This window comes from Cnephaeus nilssonii (genome assembly GCF_951640355.1).
Source record: "Cnephaeus nilssonii genome assembly, chromosome: 2".
NCBI classification, from domain to species: domain Eukaryota; kingdom Metazoa; phylum Chordata; class Mammalia; order Chiroptera; family Vespertilionidae; genus Cnephaeus; species Cnephaeus nilssonii.
Genome location: NC_137073.1, coordinates 64,905,962 through 64,928,927, shown reverse-complemented (window position 1 = coordinate 64,928,927; position 22,966 = coordinate 64,905,962). Strand labels below are relative to the sequence as shown.

The window sequence follows — 22,966 nt, the reverse complement described above, 5'->3', positions numbered from 1 at the left end:
TTAATAATTTCTTATTCTCAATAACATCTCTCATAAGGATGATATTTCTTGCTTAGTAGATTCTTCTGGGTCCCCACAGTTCCAAAACCAGATGGAGACATCACACTTCACTTTAATATGAATAGAAATTTTATAGACTGATGAAATAATACCAAAGGGGAAATGCTGGAATAAATCTAGATGTTATTTTATATATTTCAATAGAGAGGATAAATCCAAGTGCTGCTGTAACCCACAAAACTCCATTGCTGGTTCTAAATACTGAACATCAAACCAAAGAGATTTAAAAACTAAAGTGAGAATGTTTCCTGAAAGAATTGTTAATAAATATATATTTTTCGCAGCTTACTCTAGCAAAGGCTATATAGAGTTGCTCATATATTTGAGAATCAATACCTAAATATCATCTACTTTTATCACTTTTGACTTGAAGTCATATTTGAAATTACAGTTGACCCTTGAACAATATGGGCATTAAGGATGTTGACCATCCCGCCCCGCCCCGTGAGTAAAAAAATCCATGTATAAGTTTTGACTCCCCCAAAACTTACTATTAATAGCATACGGTGGAGCAAAAGCCTCACTGATTATGTGGTCGATTAACATATATTTTTGTGTATGTATTATATACTATATTCTTACAATAAAGTAAGCTAGAGGAAAAAAATCATAAGGTAGAGCCCTAACCGGTTTGGCTCAGTGGCTAGAGCATCAGCCTGCGGACTCAAGGATCCTAGGTTTGATTCCTGTCAAGGGCATGTGCCTTGGTTGCGGGCACATCTCCAGAAGGGGTTGTGCAGGAGGCAGCTGATCGATGTGTCTCTCTCGTCAATGTTTCCAGCTCTCTATCCCTCTCCCTTCCTCTCTGTAAAAAAATCAATAAAATATATTAAAAAAATCATAAGGTAGAGAAAATACATTTACAGTACTGTACTATATTATCAATACCGTAAACTTATGTTATCTATCTTAGGCTATGTGCTTACAAGGTTTTTCAAATTGTCTTTTTGTCTCAGCTTCAGGGGAGGATGAATAACCATCTCTCAAATCCCTCCCCCTCCCCCACCCCGGGAAGTAGAGAAGATAATTATATATATCTTACACACATTTTCAATAATTTAGGTCAGGTCACACTGAAGATCTCTCTGAATTTGGAAGTAATCTGACACTCTTTTTATGAAATGTAGTAACATATAATTAGATAGGAATCAATCCTCTGTATTTAAATCAGGATAGATCACCATATATCTGTTCCAATTCTGTTACATAGTTCTGATATTTTTGGAAGAATTTGATGTAGAATTATAGAAATAATATATAGAAAATATATATTATTTTAAAAAAATAATTTAAAATGTGTGGGTGGCATCTAGTAAAGTTACAGAGTATTTTTTTTCTGAAAAGTAAAACTATCAGAATCTCAGCTTGTAAACTATAAAAGACACAACTAGAATATTCTTGAAGTTAAATAAACCTTGAACAAAATAATAAGCATGTTTGAAAGGACTTGGGATTGTATTTATTTACTTATCCTGTCTTATTATTTAACAATTATAGACAATTACTTCCTGTTACCTATTGTAAAATTGGCATTTATCACTTAATAATCTGTGAAGTAAATAAAACCATTAGCCAAAGGAAAGCTTTAGTTTAATGTGTGAAGTGCTTTACACACACACACACACACACACACACACACACACACACAGAAACAAATCTGAGGTCTATATTCATCTCTAATCGCAGCTTAACCTTTTGCACTCGGATGTCGAGTGTGAATCGACACGGTTAGCATCGGTAGCAGCTCTTTTTATACTCTTTGAATATATCAATAATTTGAAATATAAAAAAATCCAAATAAATAAGTTTGTATGAAAAGAAACTCCAGTTTTTTTTTCTACTGCCGCGCTTTGTAAAATCTGGGGTATTTAAAAAATTAAATCCCGAGTAGAATAAAGGAATCGAGAAAAAAGCAAGTGAGTGAAAAGGGTTAAAAACATTCCAAGCACAGGAGACACACCTACTAGTGCATCAGACATGACCCAGTTCATGTATGCATGGTAAAACTGAACTGGTTTATGGAATGTAATAGGGTCTCCCTACAATCACAAAGCATAGATTGTATTCAGAGTCAAAATTAGGATGATTCCAATTCAGTCGTCTATCTTTGATAGCACATCAATAGAGTTGCGAGGAGCAGAGTAAGCTTCTTTGATATCATCCTCCAAATAGCAATGTGTATTTCAAATTATGCTTAGGTTCCCTAAAATAGTTATACAACTACAGCATTCACATCTGAAGTTATTCAGGTTTGAGGTGAATTTCATAATGTTACACTAATGTGCACAGTTATGATTTACTTTTTCCCTCTTTCTTCATGAGCTAACCTTACTTTAACTTTTTAACTTCATGAGAAAATGTTACTTTAATTTCATGGAATTTGGTAAACTGGTTTCTTTTTAAAAGTCATAGCTATATGCCTTGATCTTTCATCTTTCTAAGTTGAGCATTACTAAACTTTTTGGCCTGTGTGCCCATTTCCAACTGAGTCTGTACCCTACATAACACTAGAAAAAAGAGTAATGGAAAATTATTCAATTAGCCAAGAATAAATTTTTTAGAAACAGTTTAGAGTACACCTTTAGTGTAATAACTGGAAATATTATGCTTTATTTATTTTATATACTTAATTTTTAAAAAATGTACTTATTGTTATAAGATTTTGTACCCTGTGATTTACATGTTTACATTAAGGGAATTTAAACCAAAAATTGTTAAAATCTAAAAAAATCTGACCTGTAAATTTAAGTCATGTGCGCTAATACAGCTATTCAGCATCAGGTAAGAAAAGAAAAGATAAATACTCAGCATATAATGCTTCTTGGTAACTGAGGGTATTCAGTGTATTTCCCAAGGCCAGTGGAGGCTGCAGTATTGCCTGCTTGAGCATCTAGATAACACCACAACTTGTAGGTATAGGCCGTAGGATCTAGCCCATTTTCCTGCCACTGGCTTTGAATCTGGGACTGCCACCAGGTGTCATGCTAGCATTTTAATTGCAGCTTAATACACTTGATTAAATATTCCTGAGCTGGTGCGTTTGAACTGTACTAAATTTATATGAAATGGGCGTAGATTGGAATATTACCAAGTAAAGGGAAACAGCTATGACTAAAGTAGTTGGCTAGTGTGCATTTTTTCCTTGGCCAGCACTAAATCCCCTTGCCTGACACTGTTACCATCTACCACCGTAAACTTACAGGAGAGCATAAGTCTGTGATCATGTGGCCTATAATGAAATAAAAAACTTGCAAGGCCCTGCTTTTAAGCCAATATATTACACACACACACACACACACACACACACACACACACACACTGAAAACTCGAGTTTAAGCTAGCTTTGATCATCACAGGAAACTCAGTGTGCATTCATGAGTTGATAGCATCAGCCTCAGTAGTTTATAGACCACCTAAATTAAGGTGCAGAGTCAGGCATGACTGTGCAGTTTCTGGATACACTGTGTACCTGCATGGGTGGATTTTGGAGGCAGCCCCAGGACTTGCATACCTGCCCCAGAACACCTCCTGGCAGCCATCCTAAAAACGGATTACTCCAGATATCTTAGCCAACTTTCTAGGCCAAAAGCCTTAACTAATGCAAAGCCTCACTTCTTACATGGAAAGTTGCCTACCCATCTACCCCATTAAATCTAAACATACTGAAAGCTTTTCCCAAAAGAAGTTACGAGAGGCATTTCTATGCAGAAAACCAGACCCCATGTGGGCATTTTGCAAATATGCCAACAGGTGGTCTCCTTTAAAACTTTGCTCCATAGCTTTGCTCCATGGGCACTTATGCCAACAGGTGGTCTCCTTTAAAACTTTGCTCCATAGCTTCAGAGAAGAGTGAGAAAATAACCTCTTAAATGAATGTAGTACCTCTTGTTTGTCAAGGAGGCGTTGGTAAGTGAGGTAATGCATGCACAGTACCTGGCAGAGCGGCATACATTTATGTTTGAATAATGGTTAGACAGAACAACCCGACTGAGGATGAGAGTGAACTAAAAGGCTTAGTGAAAAAGTTACTATGTGCTGGACATTTGAATGAAAAGTAAAAAAAGGAAACATGTTTAAAATATGCATACACTCTGGCATTGAAGTAAATTTATACAAATTGCAAGACAGAGGATTTGTGGGTTAGTGCTGATGTTCTCATCATCCCCAAGAAGCAGTGTAAATAGGGGAATGCCAGTAGACTTAAAGAAAATAAGAATATGCCCTGGTCAGTGTGGCTGGTTGGGCACTGTCTCATGCACTGAAAGGGTGCCAGTTCCATTCCTGGTCAGGGCACATGACCAAGTTCCAGGCTCAATCCCCGGTAGGAGGCATGCAGGAAGCACCCGATCTATGTTTTGCTCTCACGTCGGTGTTTCTCTCTCTTTCCCTCTCCTTTCCTCTCTCTCTAACAATGAATACAAATATATTTTTTTTTAAAAAGAAGAATAATTTTCTCCACCCCACTTAGGAATGTAGATGTTTAGGTTAAAGTCATCTTAGGGAGAAAGAACACATTTTTTTCCCCCTATTTTTAACACCCAGTAGCATAAGGTGCTTTTAAAATTCATAATCATCACCGTTGTAGTTCTATAACTATGCTTAGTAGATAAAAAGAGATAATTACAAAACCTGAGTTTTGGTAGTACTATTCACAATTTCATGCCTAAAATAAATCTTATTCACCCCCCTAATTATATCTATTTAGCCAAGCCACCTGGTCTTAGAAAACTAGGTTAGAATATGATTCTTTTCTTAAATAGTAAAACTTGTCTAATGAAAACAGAGCACCAAATGCTTAATTAAATTATTAATCTGCTTAATTTGTGATTTCTTTTTAGTAGGGAAAGGAACATGTAGGTATTTCAAAATTAAAATTACTCTTAGGCTTAATTGATAAGTGTAAAGACTATATGCCAATCAGATGGAGTAAATTAAAATTGCAACATAATCGTTCCCAGAGAGACTGCTATGCAGCAGAGGCAGGCTCCAGGCCTTATGTGCTTAGCTGTCCCAACACTTTTTGCTGTGCTACCATTTGTTCATGGATTATAAAACCACACATGGGCGTTTTTGTTCCCACAGGTCTCTGCCTGGCTGTGCTTTCCCATATCTTCTGTGCCAGGTATTCCATGTTTGCGGCTAAGCTTCTGACTCACATGATGGCAGCCAGCTTAGGTACCCAGGTAGGAGCTCTGGAAGTGTTGACTTTCATGATATGTTCATGTTTTTTTCTTCTAGAGCCTAAAACTGAGTGTACAAGTAAAGAATAATCAATCTCAAATGAGTCGAAATACGCTCATTTAGTTTTGTGGTGGAGGAGGGTGGGGGAAGGAGAGGGGTAAAAGGAAATGATAGCATCAGGCCTGAAAAGGGTATTTGTGAACTTTCGACAGAAAGGCATTATATCATCGCTTACAAGAAAATAGCTGCTTCTTGTCACAAAGCATTGTATTGTCGACTTATATACGCTACATATCTTACTAATGTGCATATACTGTATATTAAAATTAGCACATGTTATTTAGTCTGTTTGCATGAAATGTACTTTTGCAAATTATTTATATGGAGGGCCTTAAGATGATATATACTTTAAAATATCTGGATTGTATATTTTGCTTCATTTAATATTATATAATACAATTTGCTTTTTGAAAAATTGTTCAGATGTCTGCGGCAGGAGAAATAGTGTGAAAAACATCGAGTCATTCATTAGCATGCAGTTTAAAGCGTACAGCTTAAAGCACAGAAGGCAGATGAAAAGATTGAATGCCTTTTCTGTCCATGAGATACAGCCTAGAAAGCAGATGTACACATAAATTAGTGTAACTCAGTGTGATATGTGTAAACATACAGACTATTTGCAAATTACTCTGAATGTAGATGAGGACTTAAGTCATTTTTTTTTTTGTGAAAGTCAAGGAAGCCTTCATAGAAGAGGTATCGGGAAACTGTGCCCCTCCGGCTGTAATTCTCTATTTCTAGAAATGGATATAAAATATCTGTCCGTAATTTAATGTAACTGGTTCAGCTCATTGATAAGGGGAATGATGGGCATAGATGTTTGTAAAAGCAAAAAGGAAAAGATGTAATCACTTATACTTTAAGGCTGTAATTACATATCCAGACAGTCAGAATACACTCTATTATGTTATTGAGAGAGCTGTGTAGTATTTTTTAATATATAAAATAAAATTTTCTCTTTTCTGGGTGGGTGGGGGCACGTCTGAAGTACAGAAAATGTTGGTGCCTGACTGGGTGCTGGTTATATGCATGTGTTTGATTTAGGTAAATTTATTGTGCTGTACACTTATGACTCGCACACTCTTTTAGAATGTTAATGGTATTTTATTGAACTCCAACAGAACTTTGAAAAATAATATTAGTGGAGGAGCTGAAATATAAAATGGAAAATTGTCTGGGACATTGGACTTCTGTTCCTTCTTCTTTTTTTTTTTTTGGTCCTAGAGTGAAAATGATGTGTGTAAATTTTATAACTCTGTTTTTTTGGGGACAAATTAAGTGCTGGATTCCAAGCAGAGGATCCCAGATTTTTTTTAAGTACCTATGAACTATGGGAGGTAACAGCTGTTAGCAAAGTGGGGCTTACATTGAATTTGACAAGACTATTTATATTGCCGTAACTATCTTAGTTGTCTGATCTTGCCTTTGCTTCTTATAAGATCTTAGAAAACCCGCCTTCCATAATTAGCATTTACTTGGCTGTATTCACCACCCACTCTGGTGATTTTTTGGCAGCTGAATTTGTACAAGTCTTAATTATAGAACCATAGAATTACAGACGATTCTTCAGTGTCCTAGCAGACAAATTTGCTCATGTCTAGGGAAATGAAAGAAAAACTCAGGATTTATATGTTGGGACATTGCCTTCCAATTCACATTGTACTTTGTATAAATTTTGGAGAAAATGGCTAGTCAAATCCAAGTTTTTAGTATATTTTTAAAATAGATGAAACATGAAAATCCCTATAGTTTATGACTTATGAAACACATTAAAAAGAATCTTCATAGTTTATTCTTGGCAGGGAGAATTGGTATATTGTTGATAGAAAAGTACTGTTTTCTCAAAACGGTATACTTATCTACTTTGATTTTAAAAATACCTTCTAAATTAAAGAGAATAATTGTTGCCCTTAAACCCTTTTAGCAAAGACTTTGTAAAATTTGTAAACTCTCCAGAAAAAGAAATGAAGCAGGAACTTGAGCCCACCCTTTCAGAATTTTAATATCATGTTTATATCTCCAGTTACAGAATCCTTCTTACAAACAGGGCTATTCCATCCAGTTTGAGCCGCTGATCTCTCATTTAGGATTCTCCATCAAGGTTATACTAACATCCTTAAATTTTAAGTTCCCTCTAGAGAAGTCTCCCAAAATACAGATTTGGCCTGTGATTTTTTTTGGCTGTGAGAGTGCAACTTCTCGAGCTGACCTAGTATTTGAGTTGTGAATTCTCTGCAAGACAGGTCTGCCAAGACCATTTGGTTTCAAATCTTTTATTGCTGACCTAGGACTAAGTTGAATGGCTTTTGTGGTAAAGGGAAGCATGGGGATGGGATAGTCTCTCACTTTCTTTCAATGCAGTGAGTGGGCCTCAGTGAGTCAGTAGTGAGGCGCTGAGAAGTCAGGAAACTGCCGCTCTGGCTGGAATTCTCTACTTCTAGAAATGGATGTGTAATATCTGTCCATAATTTAATGTAAAATTTATTATAGATATTCATAAATGGATAAATATAGATAAGAATCCAAAGATTTTTCCTGCTTTAAAAATAAAAAGTTCCTTTAATGTGAAATTTGTTACTCTAGCTGATTTGCGACTCATTGACTATAAATGACCAGCAGGTGGGAGTAGAGGATTTTCTTTTTGCACAACTGGTTTCAGTCTCTAGCAAAGATGGAGTTCAGTAAAAAAATGAGATGTTTTCACAGTACTTATTTCACTGTCTAGAGAGTATTCTTCTGCAACAGAGTAACTGCACATTTGTGATTTCCTACCTTTCTATTTTTATCATCTTTGTTCAGAATTGAGCTAATGAATCTATAAGGCACAAGATAGCTTTTACATCACTGGTTTGGAATATACCTTTTATCATTTATCATTTATAGTTACATTTAGGGGCATGAAATTGTTTTCATTATATTTATGCTATTATAAGCCTCAAGAGGTATGTTATAGAAAAACGGGTTTATTGACTGCCACAGAATTTTGAGATAAATTCTGTATTTTCAGACTTGTTTACTTTAAAAGTATGTCTTTTTTTTCAGTGCCAAGTTATTATTTCTCACTTATCTAAGAGAAAATGGTTAAGTGGCAAGAAATAAGACCATTCACTCCAAGTATGAAGTGAAAAACAGCAACCAAATTTTCATGGCATTGGGAGATGTTTCTCGGAAAAACATCTAATTATATCTTTGGAATTTTTATCTTAGAATCACATTGCCAACCCATGTGTGCCTGATAAGACTGGTAAACAACTAGGACAAAGGACAAGTTTGCAGTTCAGGGTTTTCAGTTCTGGGGGGTTCTGTCAGGAAAAGCAATTCTCCAAATCTAAAAAAAGAACAGAAGTTTCTTCATAGAAAACATGATGATAAGATAAAACAGTATTTACTCTGATTAATAAACCCAACCAGGGTGGAATATTTGCGGGGTTTTCTTTCCCTCTGTCTTTTGTTTGTTTGCATGGCTTAAGCACATTTTCTGAAACTGAAGAGCAAATTTGTGTATGTAAAAATGATTATATATACCAGCCAGCCTGTACATCATCTGACTTCAGATGACACTGAATATATGAAATTTGAAATACTTAAATAGAAATTTTTGGTAGCCACTGGAAGTGCAGGAGTTTTAGCTACATAGGCCTTCACTTCAAGAAGGGACAGGGAATTGCCTTAAAATTCAGAGAGCGATTTTCTGGAATTTAGCACAAGTTGGTATCTTGTCCAGTTTCCTCATTCTGCTATATTTTGGGATGTCATTTTGTTTCCCAGGTAGGATCCTGCTCAGCTATTCCTGCCAATGGGTTCTGCTTTAATCTGCAGGTTATGTCATTCTAGCTGTGAATATCTAGCATTGTTGAGACTCTTTGAGAATCATTGACAGCACGTGACTGAAGCCAGAAGCCACATGTGACCTCCCAATACTGACTCTTCTGGTTTCTTTCCCTGCAGCTTGCACTATCTTGTTGAGACTGCCAACCCAAGAAAGTCATTGTGTGGAGGGTTAGAAAACATGTATCCAATAAGCATATTTTTATGGATTGAAGCAGAGCAAGATGGAAATTGTAAAATGTTCATTAATTTGATGACTAGTTGGAAGTTTTGGTTAATCACTTTTTAACCTGAATATTTTTTATTATTTCTGCTCTTTTTAAAAAAGATTTTTTAATTTTATTTTCACAGAGAGAGGAAGGGAGGGAGAGAGGGAGCGATGGAGTGAGGGGGAGGGAGAGAGAGAAACATCGATGTGAGAGTGAAGCATCGATTGGCTGCCTCTGGCATGCCTGCAATCCGGGCATGCATCCTGAACAGGAATTGAACCAGCAACCTTTCAGTGCATGGGACAATGCCCAACCAACTGAGCCATATTGGCCAGGGCTATTTCTGCTTTTGCTATTTAAAGAAAGAAAGAAAAAAAAAATGATGTAAATACAAGGATCAAAATTGGATCTTGCTTTGAGGATTGGAAACTTACACAGCTCAAATGGTCTTTATTCACTAGAACATTTGTGATGCAGATGTAAATGTGTTAGAAAAATGTGTCCTAAACTTCAAGGTAGGCCTCTTGTTAAGAGGCAGATACTGAATCAAGTGTGGGGTGGGTTTCCAGATCCCAGTTGTTAAGAGAGTAGGTTTGCCGAAACCGGTTTGGCTCAGTGGATAGAGCGTCGGTCTGCGGACTGAAGGGTCCTGGGTTCGATTCCGGTCAAGGGCATGTACATTGGTTGCGGGCACATCCCCAGTGGGGGGTGTGCAGGAGGCAGCTGGTCGATGTTCCTCTCTCATCGATGTTTCTAGCTCTCTATCCCGTCTCCCTTCCTCTCTGTTAAAAATCAATAAAATATATTATAAAAAAAAAAAAGAGAGTAAGTTAACACTATCATGACTAAGTACCTCTCTTGTCCATGTGCTGCTGCTGCTGCTGCTGCTGCTGGCAATGTTGTTATTATTACTACTAAGCCCACACTATCAAACTATTTTCCTTACTATAAAATTATTTAAAAAACTAGAGGCCCGGTGCACGAAATTCATGCACGGGGGGGGGGGGGGGGGGTTGTCCCTCAGCCCAGCCTGCACCTTCTCCAATCTGGGACCCCTTGAGGGATGTCTGACTGCCCGTTTAGGCCCGATCCCACCGGTGACTTTTTAATATCGGGCCTAAACGGGCAGTCGGACATCCCTCTCACAATCCAGGACTGCTGGCTCCCAACTGCTCGCCTGCCTGCCTTCCTGATTGCCTCTAACTGCTTCTGCCTGCCAGCCTGATCACCCCCTAACCACTCCCCTGCCAGCCTGATTGATGCCTAACTGCTCCCCTGCCAGCCTGTTTGCCCCTAACTGCCCTCCCCTGCAGGCCTGGTCACCTCCAACTGCCCTTCCCTGCAGGACTGGTCCCCCCAATTGCTCTCCTCTGCAGCCCTGGGTCCCGCCGCCAACTGCCCTTCCCTACAGGCCCAGTGGCCTCCAACTTCCCTCCTCTGCTGACCTGGTCACCCCTAACTGCCCTCCCCTGCAGGCTTGATCACCCCCAACTGCCCTCCCTTGCAGGCCTGGTCCCTCCCAACTGCCCTCCCCTGCTGGCCATCTTGTGGCGACCATCTTGTGTCCACATGGGGGCAGCCATCTTTGACCACATGGAGGCAACCATCTTGTGTGTTGGAGTGATGGTCAATTTGCATATTACTCTTTTATTAAATAGGATAGAGGCCTGGTGCATGGGTGAGGGCCAGCTGGTTTGCCCTGAAGGGTGTCCCGGATCAGGGTGGGGGTTCCCTTGGGGCATTGGGCAGCCTGGGTGAGGGGCCTGTGTTGGTTTACAGGCTGGCCATGCCCCCCAGTGACCCAAGCGGAGGCCCTGGTATCTGGGATTTATTTATCTTCTATAATTGAAACTTTGTAGCCTTGAGCAGAGCCAAGCCTCCTGCTCGCTCCGTGGCCACAGCCATTTTTGTTGGGATTTATTTATCTACTATAATTGAAACTTTGTAGCCTTGAGCAGAGGAGGCCAAGGCAGGCCAGGGCTGCGGAAGCTTGGCTTCCTCCATCGTTGGGGGCAACTCAAGCCTCCTGCTCTCTCCAGCTCCGTGGCTGCCGCCATTTTTGGGGGGATTTATTTATCTTCTATAATTGAAACTTTGTAGCCTTGAGTGGAGGCCTAGGCCAGCCAGGGTGTACAGAAAGCTTGGCTTCCTCCATTGCTGGGGAAACCCTACCCTCCTGCTCTCTCCGTGGCTGCAGCCATCTTGGTTGGGTTACTTTGCATACTTGCTCCTGATTGGCTGGTGGGCATGGCTTGTGGGTGTAGCAGAGTGATGGTTAATTTGCATATTACTCTTTTATTATATAGTATTACATTAATTAATTTTTTCTTTTATTTTTATTGAATTTATTTGGGTGGCATTTAGTTAATTAAATTATATCATTTTCAAGTGTGCAATTCTGTAATACATCATCTGTATATTACATTATATTCACCACCCTAAGTCAGTTTACTTTCATTTAAAGTATCATTGCCTTTGAAATTATTTACAAACATTTATCTTTACTTTTGAAGGAAAGTTCCCCCCACCCTCAGGTTACTAAGAAAAGGAAAGGTTCTTTGACAAGTGAGCTAATGTCCAACTCAGAGAACAGACAAGGCTTTTATTTTGGTCTTACAGCATTTCACACTTTTTAGAACTTCTCAGTGTTGTTTTTGGACATAAAATAAACCAGAGGAAAGAAAGTATAATGAGCCTCCCACCCCCAAGTCCTTTCTTTCTTATAAAGAGCTGTGAATGCTCCACTTTAATGGCATTAAGTATATAAGGCCTTTATTTTTATTTTTGTACAGAAAGACCAGATGTATTTAATTGCCTCTTTTCTTCATGTAAAGATTAATTTGTTGAACATGGTTAAGGAGCCCTCTGCACACAGATAGGAATATGCATTTAAGTTGAAGTTATTAAACTATTTTACTCTAATATAGGTATGCTCATCAATGTGGCCTAAATATTATCACATTCATGACTATGAATGCCCATTTAATCATCCAGTAATGAAATGAAAACAAACAAAAAATTGAGCAAGTCCTCCTTATCCCAGGTGAGGATCATCATTCATCCAAGAACTCAACCACTTTCACTTCATCAATTCTGAGATTGTGCAATGAGAAATACCAGGCAAGATAAGCAGCGTGAAGCATGTAGATGACAGTCTAAAACAGCAATCTCAGGATAAGAACCAGGTTGTTGTGTAACCAGATGAGGATCTCCAGTTCTCTGTGCATTGTGCAGTTCTCCAGATGCTGCGGGTGGGGGCCTCCGCTTGCAAAGGCTCCGTGGAGCTATGGACTCTGAGCTGATTGTCGAAGGATGTATAAGATTTGAAAACTTAGAATGTGGTACAGTCTGGGCAGGAAAAAGTGCAAGAATGAAGACATGGACAGCATAGTGAACCTGGGGAGTTCTATTTAGGTGAGGCCTGCCCATGTGCACAGAGAGATGGGTAAGCCCGCTCCAGGGCAGGCGATGGCCGCATATTGTTTGAGAACCTAGGGGAGTCACCGAGGGAGTTAGCCCAAAAAGGCAGTATGAAAAGAGTGTTCTTGAGGCTTAATCTGGCGATTAGGGATTAAGTGGAAAATGAATGAGCGGAGAGGCCGGAATTAGGGAGATCCGTTTAGAGGGGCAGGGAGGACAGCTTTTATCACCACCTGGTTGTGGTGGGTTGTTAGCTTGGACAAAGGATATGGCCATGAGAATTCCAAGGAAGGAATAAGAACTAATAAACCTGTTTTGCTTTAATAAAACTTTCGCAGTTTCACTTCTCTCTTTAAAGCAGTAAAAAGTCCACATTGCAAATTTTATTTAATAAACATTAATATAATACTTACTGAGCATTAGATGCAGTAGGTACTAATATTATACCTGTTTTACAGATGAGGAAATCAAGACACAAAGAGTTTAAGTTACTTGTCTCCGGTCACATAGTAGTGATAGAACCGGTTTTGAACATACGTAGCCAGCCTTCAGTCCTTGCCTTTTAACCACAATGCTATGCTGCCTCATAAATCAGGAATTAATGAGATTTACTCTGTCACCAAAAGAGGGAGATGATTTTAAAGTGGATGAAACCTGTGGTTTCATTTGAGTTCAATAGAAAAGGCCAGAAGGTTTCATAGGTGGAGAGGGAGACGTGCAGTTTTGGGTATCAGGGGTTTAAAGTTTCTATAGCACATTTAAGCTAGTGATTTAGATGTTAGTTATATAACCATGAAGGTCCTGACATTGTAAACTTGGTTCATTAAGACAAGTTGTGTAGAGAGCCTGTGATTACAGAATACCCATAGCTAATGTCATCTGGGCCTTGCTTTATGGCACGGAAGTGATGTATATGTGTTGTCCTATTTACTCCTTATAACAACTACATGGGTGAGTACTGCTATCATTCCTGTTTTACAGATGGAAAAAATGGGACTATGAGACCTTCAGGTACCGGCCCTGACCTTGATAGGTGGAATATTGTGGCCGGAAGAAGGATTCGAGCCCAAGTTTGTCTGGCTCCAAAACCTATGTGTTTAAAACACAGTGCCGTGTGGAATGAGAAGGAAATAATTAAAGCATAGTTAAAGTTTCCGAGGCCAAGGGAGAAAAAAGTTTTCAAATGGAAGGATGGAAGGAGAAGGAAATAATTAAAGTGTCGTTTGTGTTTCCGAGGCCAGGGAAGAAAAAATATTCCAAATGGAAGGTTTAGCATCAGTGAGAGCTAGTCCTCCCTTTTGGCAAGAACAAGGTCACTGGAGACCTCGGAGAGAGAGGATGAACATTAGACATAAAAGGTTCCAGAGTGAGTGGGAGGAAACGGCAGAGGCTGTTTTAGACCACACCTGAGAAAACTTGGGCAGCGGAGGAAGGGGACCCTGGGGGCACAGGAAGAGGGAAAACTCTGGCACCTCTGATCATAAGAAGCTGAAGGGAAGTCGGACCCTGGAACTTCCAGTACCACCGACCGAGGGGCAGGTCTCCTCACCTCCCGCCCCACCACCCTCCACTGGTAGTTTTCTTTTCCTTGAAAGAGAACTTTCTATAGAAGTTTGCTGCAAGGGTTTTTAGGAATTAGTAAATTTCTCTTTGGTCCACATTTTTATTTATACTTTTTATTGCTTTTTAATTTTTTATGCCTTAGGCAAGTGGCACCCTGCTATTGTGCCGGACCTAATCATGTTATATGTAGGAGAAAATTAGACTTCTAGTCTGAGTCCTCCTGCCCCCCCCCCCCCCCATTTCTTAAATCCAAATTTCTTTGATGACCATACATTTTTATGGTTTTATTATTATTGAATTTCATGTGAACTTGGCAATCAATCATGAAATAAATGTGTAACTAGTGATTATCAAGTGTATTAATATTTTGATAGTCATAAATATTTGCTTTGAGGACTTAAGGCAATAATGGTATTCAAAATGGAGTGAAACTTGAATATTGAACAAAGTATTGAATTTCAGAAGAAATAATTATTTTATTTTTGCTTTCTTAAGTATGCATTTCCTTTATTTATCAAAATTTGTCATTCTTAACATCTTTTAAGAATATAACCCAGCTTCTTTTTTTAAACAAGCTTTAAGAATTCAGTTCAACCATAGACTGTTCTCACTAAATTGAAAATAAGTGGACACTGAAGATACAAAAATAGTACCATGGTCACACTACTGGGAAATTCAAACTTTCCCAAGTGCTGAAGTAGCAAAGCAACAGAAAGAGTGAGTAATATTCTGAATGAGGCTACAGTGACATTATCATGTTTGCAACATGGCTTTGTTACCAGGAAAATTTGTGAGGCAAATCCAGACTTTACCAGAAAATACCAGTTTGGAATCTTTTATTGCAGCCTCAGAAACATAAACTATCCTTGACTTTTTAAAGACTCCTTTTGATGTTCCTAACTAGGGAAAAATCAGCATGTGAAAAAAATTGTTTTTGTGAATGTTTAATGATAGCTCTAAAGAACTTTACGTCATGTGGACTGTGGGGGAGAGAATCCTGGGTTTGGAATTAGAAGGACAGCTGGGGTAATATCCCTGAGCTGCATGGGAAAAGTCATTGGAAAAACAATAAGAATGCCTGCCTTGCAGTGTTGTTGAGAGGATAATAGATCACGTTCAAAAAGCTCAAAACACAGGCATGGGTAAGGAGGGGCCAAGGAGGGCAAGGATGATTCCTCCTGCACGTGACATGGCAGAGAACCCTGGGGTTCTGCTCTGAGTCAAATGCTTCCTAATGCCTTTGGCAGAACCAAGCCTGGGCTTCTGTTCTTGAGGTTTTCTTAAATCAACTGCAAGGGAGGTAACCGTTTTTTTCAGCCCCACCCTTTTAAAGTAGTGGGCTCTCTCACAGCTGTTACCATACCTCCCTCACTTTACTGTCCCAGGAAGGTTTTTATGTTGGTCTGCATTGTCTGTAGGCACTATATTAATTTTGCTTTGTTTCTATTTTTCAAATAAGAATTCTTCCCAATCATGATATTTTCTAAGTTTGTGTCTTTATTGCTTTTATTGAATTGTTAGAATTTTAATACTTGAAAATATACAAAGTATATCTTTATACATTTATATATATATATTTATTTGTATATATTTATATTTGTATATACATACAGGGTAGTATAAAAGTAGGTTTACAGTTGTGAGTACATGAAACACTATTTATTCCTGTATTATTATTTACTAGAGGCCCAGTGCATGAAATTCGTGCACGGGGAGGGGAGGAGTCAGGGGGGGGGGGGGAGGGGGTCCCTCAGCCAGGCCTGCACCTTCTCCAATCCGGGACATCCCTCTCACAATCCGGGACCTCTGGCTCCTAACTGCTCGCCTGCCTGCCTGCCTGATCACCCCTAATCGCCTCTGCCTGCCTGATGTCCCTAAAGGCTCCCCTGCCTGCCTGATCACCCCTAACCACCTCTGCCTGCTTGCCTGATAGCCTCTAACCCTTCTGCCTGCCTGCCTGATTGCCCCAAACTGCTCCCCTGCTGGCCTGATCGCCCCTAAACATCTCTGCCTGCCGACCTGATCGCCCCTAACCGCCTCTGCCTCGGCCTCTGCCACCACGGCTTTGTTCAGAAGGACATCTGGAATGACATCCAAAAGGTCGTTTGGCTGTCCGGTCTAATTAGCATATTATGCTTTTATTAGTATAGATTATTGTGTTATTTCCCACGTAACAATAGAGCTACTTTTGCCACACCCTATATGTACCTATTTTATTTTTATTTATTTGTTTTAGAGAGAGAGGAGTAGTGAGAGAAACATCGATTTGTTGTTTCACTTATTTATGAATTCATTGGTTGATTCTTGTATGTGTCCTGACCAGGATCAAACCAGCAACCTAGGTGTATTGGGACTATGCTCTAACCAACTGAGTTCCCCCATCAGGGCCTCTACCTGATGGGGGGAAAAAAAAATAAACTATGTGTGGCCCTGACTGGAGTGGCTCAGTTAGTTGGGCGTGGTCCCATGCACTGAAGGTTTCCAGTTTGATCCCCAGTCAGGACACACACCCAGGTTGCTGACTCAGTCCCTGGTAGGAGGTGTGCAGGAGGCAGCCGATTCATATTTCGCTCTTACATTGCTGTTTCTATCTCTCTCTCCCTCACCTTTCCTCTCTATAAAAATCAATAAAACATCTGTAAAAAAATGTGTTTATATGTACATATATATGTGTGTGTATATGGTGTGAGCTTCTGCATGTATATACATTTGAAATTTGAAATAGACATGTATTTTAAAAATAGAGACATTATTTAATGAAATACGAAGTACTGCTAAAGATTACCATAAGCAACTGATGTGCATAATTCCATATCATCCTTATAATACGCTGTGAGATAATCAGTGTTATTATCATTGCCTCTATTGCACATGAGAAATCTGAGACCTCAAAAGGTTACATTACTTGCCCATATCAAGTAGCCTATGGACTCCAAAGCCTTATCTCCCTTTCCACCCCTCTTTGAAGGACACCTTCCAAGCCCTCAATGGTGACTTTTTCCTCCACCTTCATGGAGCATAACAGCATGGTGTCTTGCAGATAGTTGTGTGTGTTTTTTAACAACTTTGTTGTGATATAATTCACACAAACATTTTATCCATTTAAAGTATGTAATTCAATGGCTTCTAGTATATACTCACAGAGTTGTGTACCCATTACAATAGTCAATTTTATGTATTTACTAGAGGCCCAGTGCCCGAAATTCGTGCGTGGGGGGGGGGGGGGGGAGTGGTCACTTCAGCCCAGCCTGCACCCTCTCCTATTGGGGACCCTTTGGGGGATGTCCAACTGCCGGTTTAGGCCTGATCCCACAGGGCAGTCGGACATCCCCCTCACAATCCGGGACCACTGGCTCCTAACTGCTCACCTGCCTGCCTGCCTGATCACCCCTAACTACTCCCCTTGCCAGCCTGGTCACCCCCAACTTCCCCCCCTGCTGGCCTGGTTGCCCCATGCAGCCTGCTGTTTAGTCGTTTGGTCGTCCCTCACTAACCCCCCTGACGGCCTTGTCACCCCAGGCAGCCTGCTGGTCATTACTGTTACTGTGACGGTGTCCCAGAAAATTTGCATATTCCTCTATTATTAGATAGATTTTTTTTCCTAGCTTTATTGAGGTATAATTAACATTATTACTGTACTAATCATGTTAGTAGGCCTGACTTTGATCTCTTTTTAAGCTCTCTGGCATCTTGCTTCCTTTTGTGAAATATTTTATGAGTGGCCCTTACAAAATTGAATTTTACATTTCCATAGATGTCTGTAATTCACAAGAAGTTGTGCCTTTGAGTTTTAGAGGCTTACTCTACCAACAGAGGTCTTAGTTGCCTGTCTGCCTAGATAAGCTTTAAGTACCTGAGCAAAGAGACTATTCTTTTTATATCATATTCTGTGCCAAAGGTATATGAGGGCCAAAATAGCAGCAGTTCTAAAAGCAAAGAGACCTTTCTTAGAGACGTGTTAGTTGAGTGCAATATAGAACCACCTTTCTGGCAGAGCCCTTTTTGGATCCTATCTCTCAGAAACATATACTCTGTGTTCTGCCAGGAACGGGGAGGGACTTGGTTTCAGGCTCTGTGCTTTGGTTTTAAGGGTGAATGTTATTGCCAAATTGAAATTTACATGTCACATATCAACAACCAAATGAATTTTGTGGCCAAATTTTGCCTGCAGAAAATGGCATGTGCAACTGATTGTATGGGATTTGGCATGGAAGCTGTAAAATTTCGTAGCAATCCAGACCTCAGCTCTAAGCCCAAACCCAACCATTTATGTCTTAGCCCTTTCTGGAAGACAGATATCAAAGTTAAATGAAAGTCACCCTCTGAGTTCATATCCTCACTTTTGCATACTTCTAAAACTTTTTAGGATAGATTTCCTTTTAAATTATGCATAGAGTTAACTATGTTTGGGAATTAAATGCATTTTCTCTCTTTGCTTCTAGACTATATCCCACTTGTGTCCCCTTCTATCAGTCTTTATTGTTATTATGCTTATATAAGCCATCTGTCTTCTATGGTAAGTAGCCTCCCAACTAGTTGCCCATAGTTTTAATCTGTTATCTTTTCAACACCAGAGAAGACCTTTCACAGACGAAATCAACTCAAGCTATTCTCCCACCCAAAAAAACCCTTCAGTGACTTCCTATTGCAGATAAAAAAGGAACTTCTAACTCCATCCAGCAGACCCTTGGGGACCATCCCTGCCTACTCTCATCTCACCTCCTACCATCTTTCCCTACTCACCCAGCACCAGCCACAATGCACACTTTTCAGTTCCTTAAACCTGCCACCTCCTTCTTTTCCTGGGTCCTGGGTTCAGTTAATCCCTAAGCCTGCAAAGTTCTGCACCAGTGTTTTGCTCATTTATATATTCATTCATCCATCCCTCACTCACACTTAGCTCACATATTATCATCCCAGAAGAGACTCCCTGAAGAGCCCCCACTCCTACAATTTCACATCACTGTTATGTTTATATTATGTTATTTATCAGTCTCTGAAATCTCTTATTCCTTTACTAGAGGCCCGGTGCATGAAATTCGTGCATGGGGGGGGGGGTTGTCCCTCAGCCCAGCCTGCACCCTCTCCAATCTGGGACCCCTTGAGGGATGTCCAACTGCCTGTTTAGGCCCAATCCCACCGGTGACTTTTTATATCGGGCCTAAACGGGCAGTCGGACATCCCTCTCACAATCCAGGACTGCTGGCTCCCAACTGCTCGCCTGCCTGCCTTCCTGATTGCCCCTAACCGCTTCTGCCTGCCAGCCTGATCATCCCCTAACCACTCCCCTGCCAGCCTGATTGATGCCTAACTGCTCCCCTGCCAGCCTATTTGCCCCTAACTGCCCTCCCTTGCAGGCCTGGTCACCCCTAACTGCCCTCCCTTCCAGGCCTGGTCACCCCTAACTGCCCTCCTCTGCAGGCCTGGTCCCCCCAACTGCCCTTCCCTGCAGGCCTGGTCGCCCCCAACTTCCCTCCCTTGCAGGCTTGGTCCCTCCCAACTGCCCTCCCCTGATTGCCTGATCACCCACAACTGCCCTCCCTTGCAGGCCATCTTGTGCCGGCCATCTTGTGTCCACATGGGGGCAGGATCTTTGACCACATGGGGGAAGCCATCTTGTGTGTTGGAGTGATGGTCAATCTGCATATTACTCTTTTATTAGATAGGATAGAGGCCTGGTGCATGGGTGGGGACCAGCTGGTTTGCCCTGAAGGGCGTCCCGGATCAGGGTGGGGGTTCTCTTGGGGCGTGGGGCAGCCTGGGTGAGGGGCCTGTGGTGGTTTGCAGGCCAGCCACGCCCCCCAGCGACCCAAGCGGAGGCCCTGGTATCTGGGATTTATTTATCTTCTACAATTGAAACTTTGTAGCCTGGAGCGGAGCCAAGCCTTCTGCTCGCTCTCTGGCTGCATCCATTTATGTTGGGATTTATTTACCTTCTATAGTTGAAACTTTGTAGCCTTAAGCAGAGGCCTGGGCCGGCAAGGGCAGGCGGAAAGCTTGGCTTCCTCCATCAATGGGGAAACCCAAGCCTCCCTCCTGCTCTCTGTGGCCTCAGCCATCTTGGTTGGGTTTATTTGCATATTCGCTCCAGATTGGCCAGTGGGCGTGGCTTGTGGTGTAGCGGGGTTTGGTCAATTTGCATATTACTCTTTTATTAGATAGGATTACATTCTGTCCTCCTCCTTACTCCCTACTTCCCACCTCCTAGAATGTAAACTCCATTAGATCAGGAATCACCTGTTTTGTCTATTGCTGGTTTCTAGCACCCATAAAAGCTTTTTGGCACATACTAGATTTTCAATAAAAACTGGTTAAAATAATGAGAAAAGCAATGAGGTGAAAGGAAATTGTAGGCTTGCCCCTAAAAAAACATTCTTCAGCAATTTAAAACTAATCTATCATAATTGTTCAAGAAAATAAGCCCTTTCTACATATTCAATTCTTTCAAGAAAAATCAAACTTTAGAAAGATAGTCATATTCTTAAATAATTGTAATGCTGTCGTGGTGTACTACTTATAAACAAATTGCATTATAAATCTTGGTTTATAATTTAAACATGTACAATTCAGAATTAGTTTTTTCAGAAAAAAATATTTATAAAGAGAAGTTAAGATTCCAAGCCATCCACCACAGACCATTTAACATTTAATCTGGTTATTATGGACCCTAATTGTGCTTTGTAATTTTTCTTCATGTTAAAACACGTTCTGATTTCTGATGGGGAACTTCCGAGAAAACCCTTGCTGCTCCAGAGCCCGTGTTACATGGCTCTCCTCTCTTCAGAAGACCCTGATAACAAACAAGGGCTCAAGGAAGGTGGTGGGTGGGTGGAGAGAGGTGAAATGCACATTGAGGTGAGAGGCAGACTCCGGAAACCAGCTTCCTGAGTTTGGGTTGATGCTCCTCCAATCGAGTTGGATAGCAAACGTGAAGGTTTCTGAAACTTATAAAAGTAGCGTGGGGATAGAGATTTGGCTCTTAAAGCAGCTGTATTAGCTTCTTGTTGAGAAGCAAGGTTAGATATGATAGAACAATTTTTGGAGTATACAGAAAAAGTTTAGTTAACTAAGATCTTTCTATATTCCACAGTAATAACATTTTGTGTTAAGATTGAGTATAGACATTCAAGATAGAGAACTAATTTTAATAGCTAATTCTAATAAATAGTTAATTAGTAAATGCCTATAGTGCCAAAGTAATTAATACATGGCCATTAAGCTAAAGATATAAATAACAAGGCTATAAAATTGATAGTATGCTGTCATTAGGGCATATGTTTACACATAATAAATAATCTTCCATGTTTGTGTCATGTTTATAATTATGGTTAATGTGCTGTTAGTTCCTGGGTTTGTTATATCTGGTACCAATACATTCTAACGTATGAGTAGCCGAAAGCATTAATTACAATGCCTGATTTTTTTAAAGCAAGTGAGTTAATGAGATACAAAAATCACAAAACCCTATTTCCTCCAAAAACAAATTTTTAAAAATATCTATATTTTAAAAGTATATTGTTTGTACCTTGGAAATCTTGAGACAAAAAGTGAAAGTACTGGTTAATTTTCTTTGCTCCTTTGAATCTGCCTAGAGAAGTGTTCCATAAATATTTGTTTTAGATGGGTAATATAAGCATTTTCTTCACTCCACAGAGGTACAAAGTCCAGAGGAGTCTAAGAGATTAACCTGAGGAAGTCAGAGTAGCTGGATTGTCACTGTTTTAACTCAAATCATGGTCATCATTACTCTTAACTCACTAGGTATTCGTGAGACTCCATGAAAACGGCCTATCTTATACAAACAATCCACACTAGAGCAACCTTCAACTCTACAGGTTGGGAATTGCTCTTTTGGAAATATCTGTCAGGGTTAATTATTGAAGACTCGTATGTGAATACTAGTGGCCCAGTGCATGAAACTGTTGCACAGATAGGGTCCCTAGGCCTGGCCCATTATCAGGGCCGATCAGGTTCCCCGCCTCCCCGCCTCCCCGCCTCCCCGCCTCTTCCTTCCCTCGCTCCCTCAGTGCCTCACACCACCACTGGTCGCTACCATGTTCTGTGCCGCTTCCTGGTGGTCAGTGCATATCATAGCTAGCAATTGAACTCCCGGGCTCCCGGTCAAACTCCCGAGAGGACAATTTGCATGTTATCCTTTTATTATATAGGATAGAAAAGTCAGATGAGGACAAGCAAGTCTGTCTTCCACCTCCTGTTTTCAGTCTTAATCAGAACAGAAGAAAACTCTGCTTATTCTTTAGGTAAAAAATAAAAAAATAAAAATAATTTTCTGACGTTCTTATGGGAGCCTACAACAGCCATCTATTGTTCCCATTCTATAAATATTTAGTGTCATATGTAATATATCAGGCTGTTTGCTAGGAACTGTAGACAGAAAGATAAATAGGGCACAGTTCAGACCCTGGAACAACTTATAGTCTACTAGGAATGGAGTAAACATGTAAATAAATGAATACAATAGAGTGTTATAGGCATATGGTAGCAGTCTGTACAGCACACAGTAGGAACAAAAAAAAGTGAGTTATTAATTATAAGGGTGGGGTCAAGAAAATCTTTATAGAGATGAGAATGCTTAAGCTATCTTGAAAGATGAGAAGTCTTTACCATGTAAAATCTACAGGTAA

At 40.1% G+C, this 22,966-nt stretch overlaps 1 protein-coding gene across 1 annotated transcript in view; it reads left to right on the top strand.

Annotated features, from left to right (window-relative positions):
* ADGRV1 (adhesion G protein-coupled receptor V1) overlaps positions 1-22,966 on the top strand; it is a gene marked incomplete at its 5' end in the record, with an annotated part of 444,372 nt that overhangs the window by 183,670 nt on the left and 237,736 nt on the right. Inside the window, one exon of the mRNA XM_079797671.1 lies at positions 5,143-5,243. Within this exon, the coding sequence (XP_079653797.1) occupies positions 5,143-5,243 (101 nt within the window). The remainder of the gene's footprint in view (positions 1-5,142; positions 5,244-22,966) is intronic.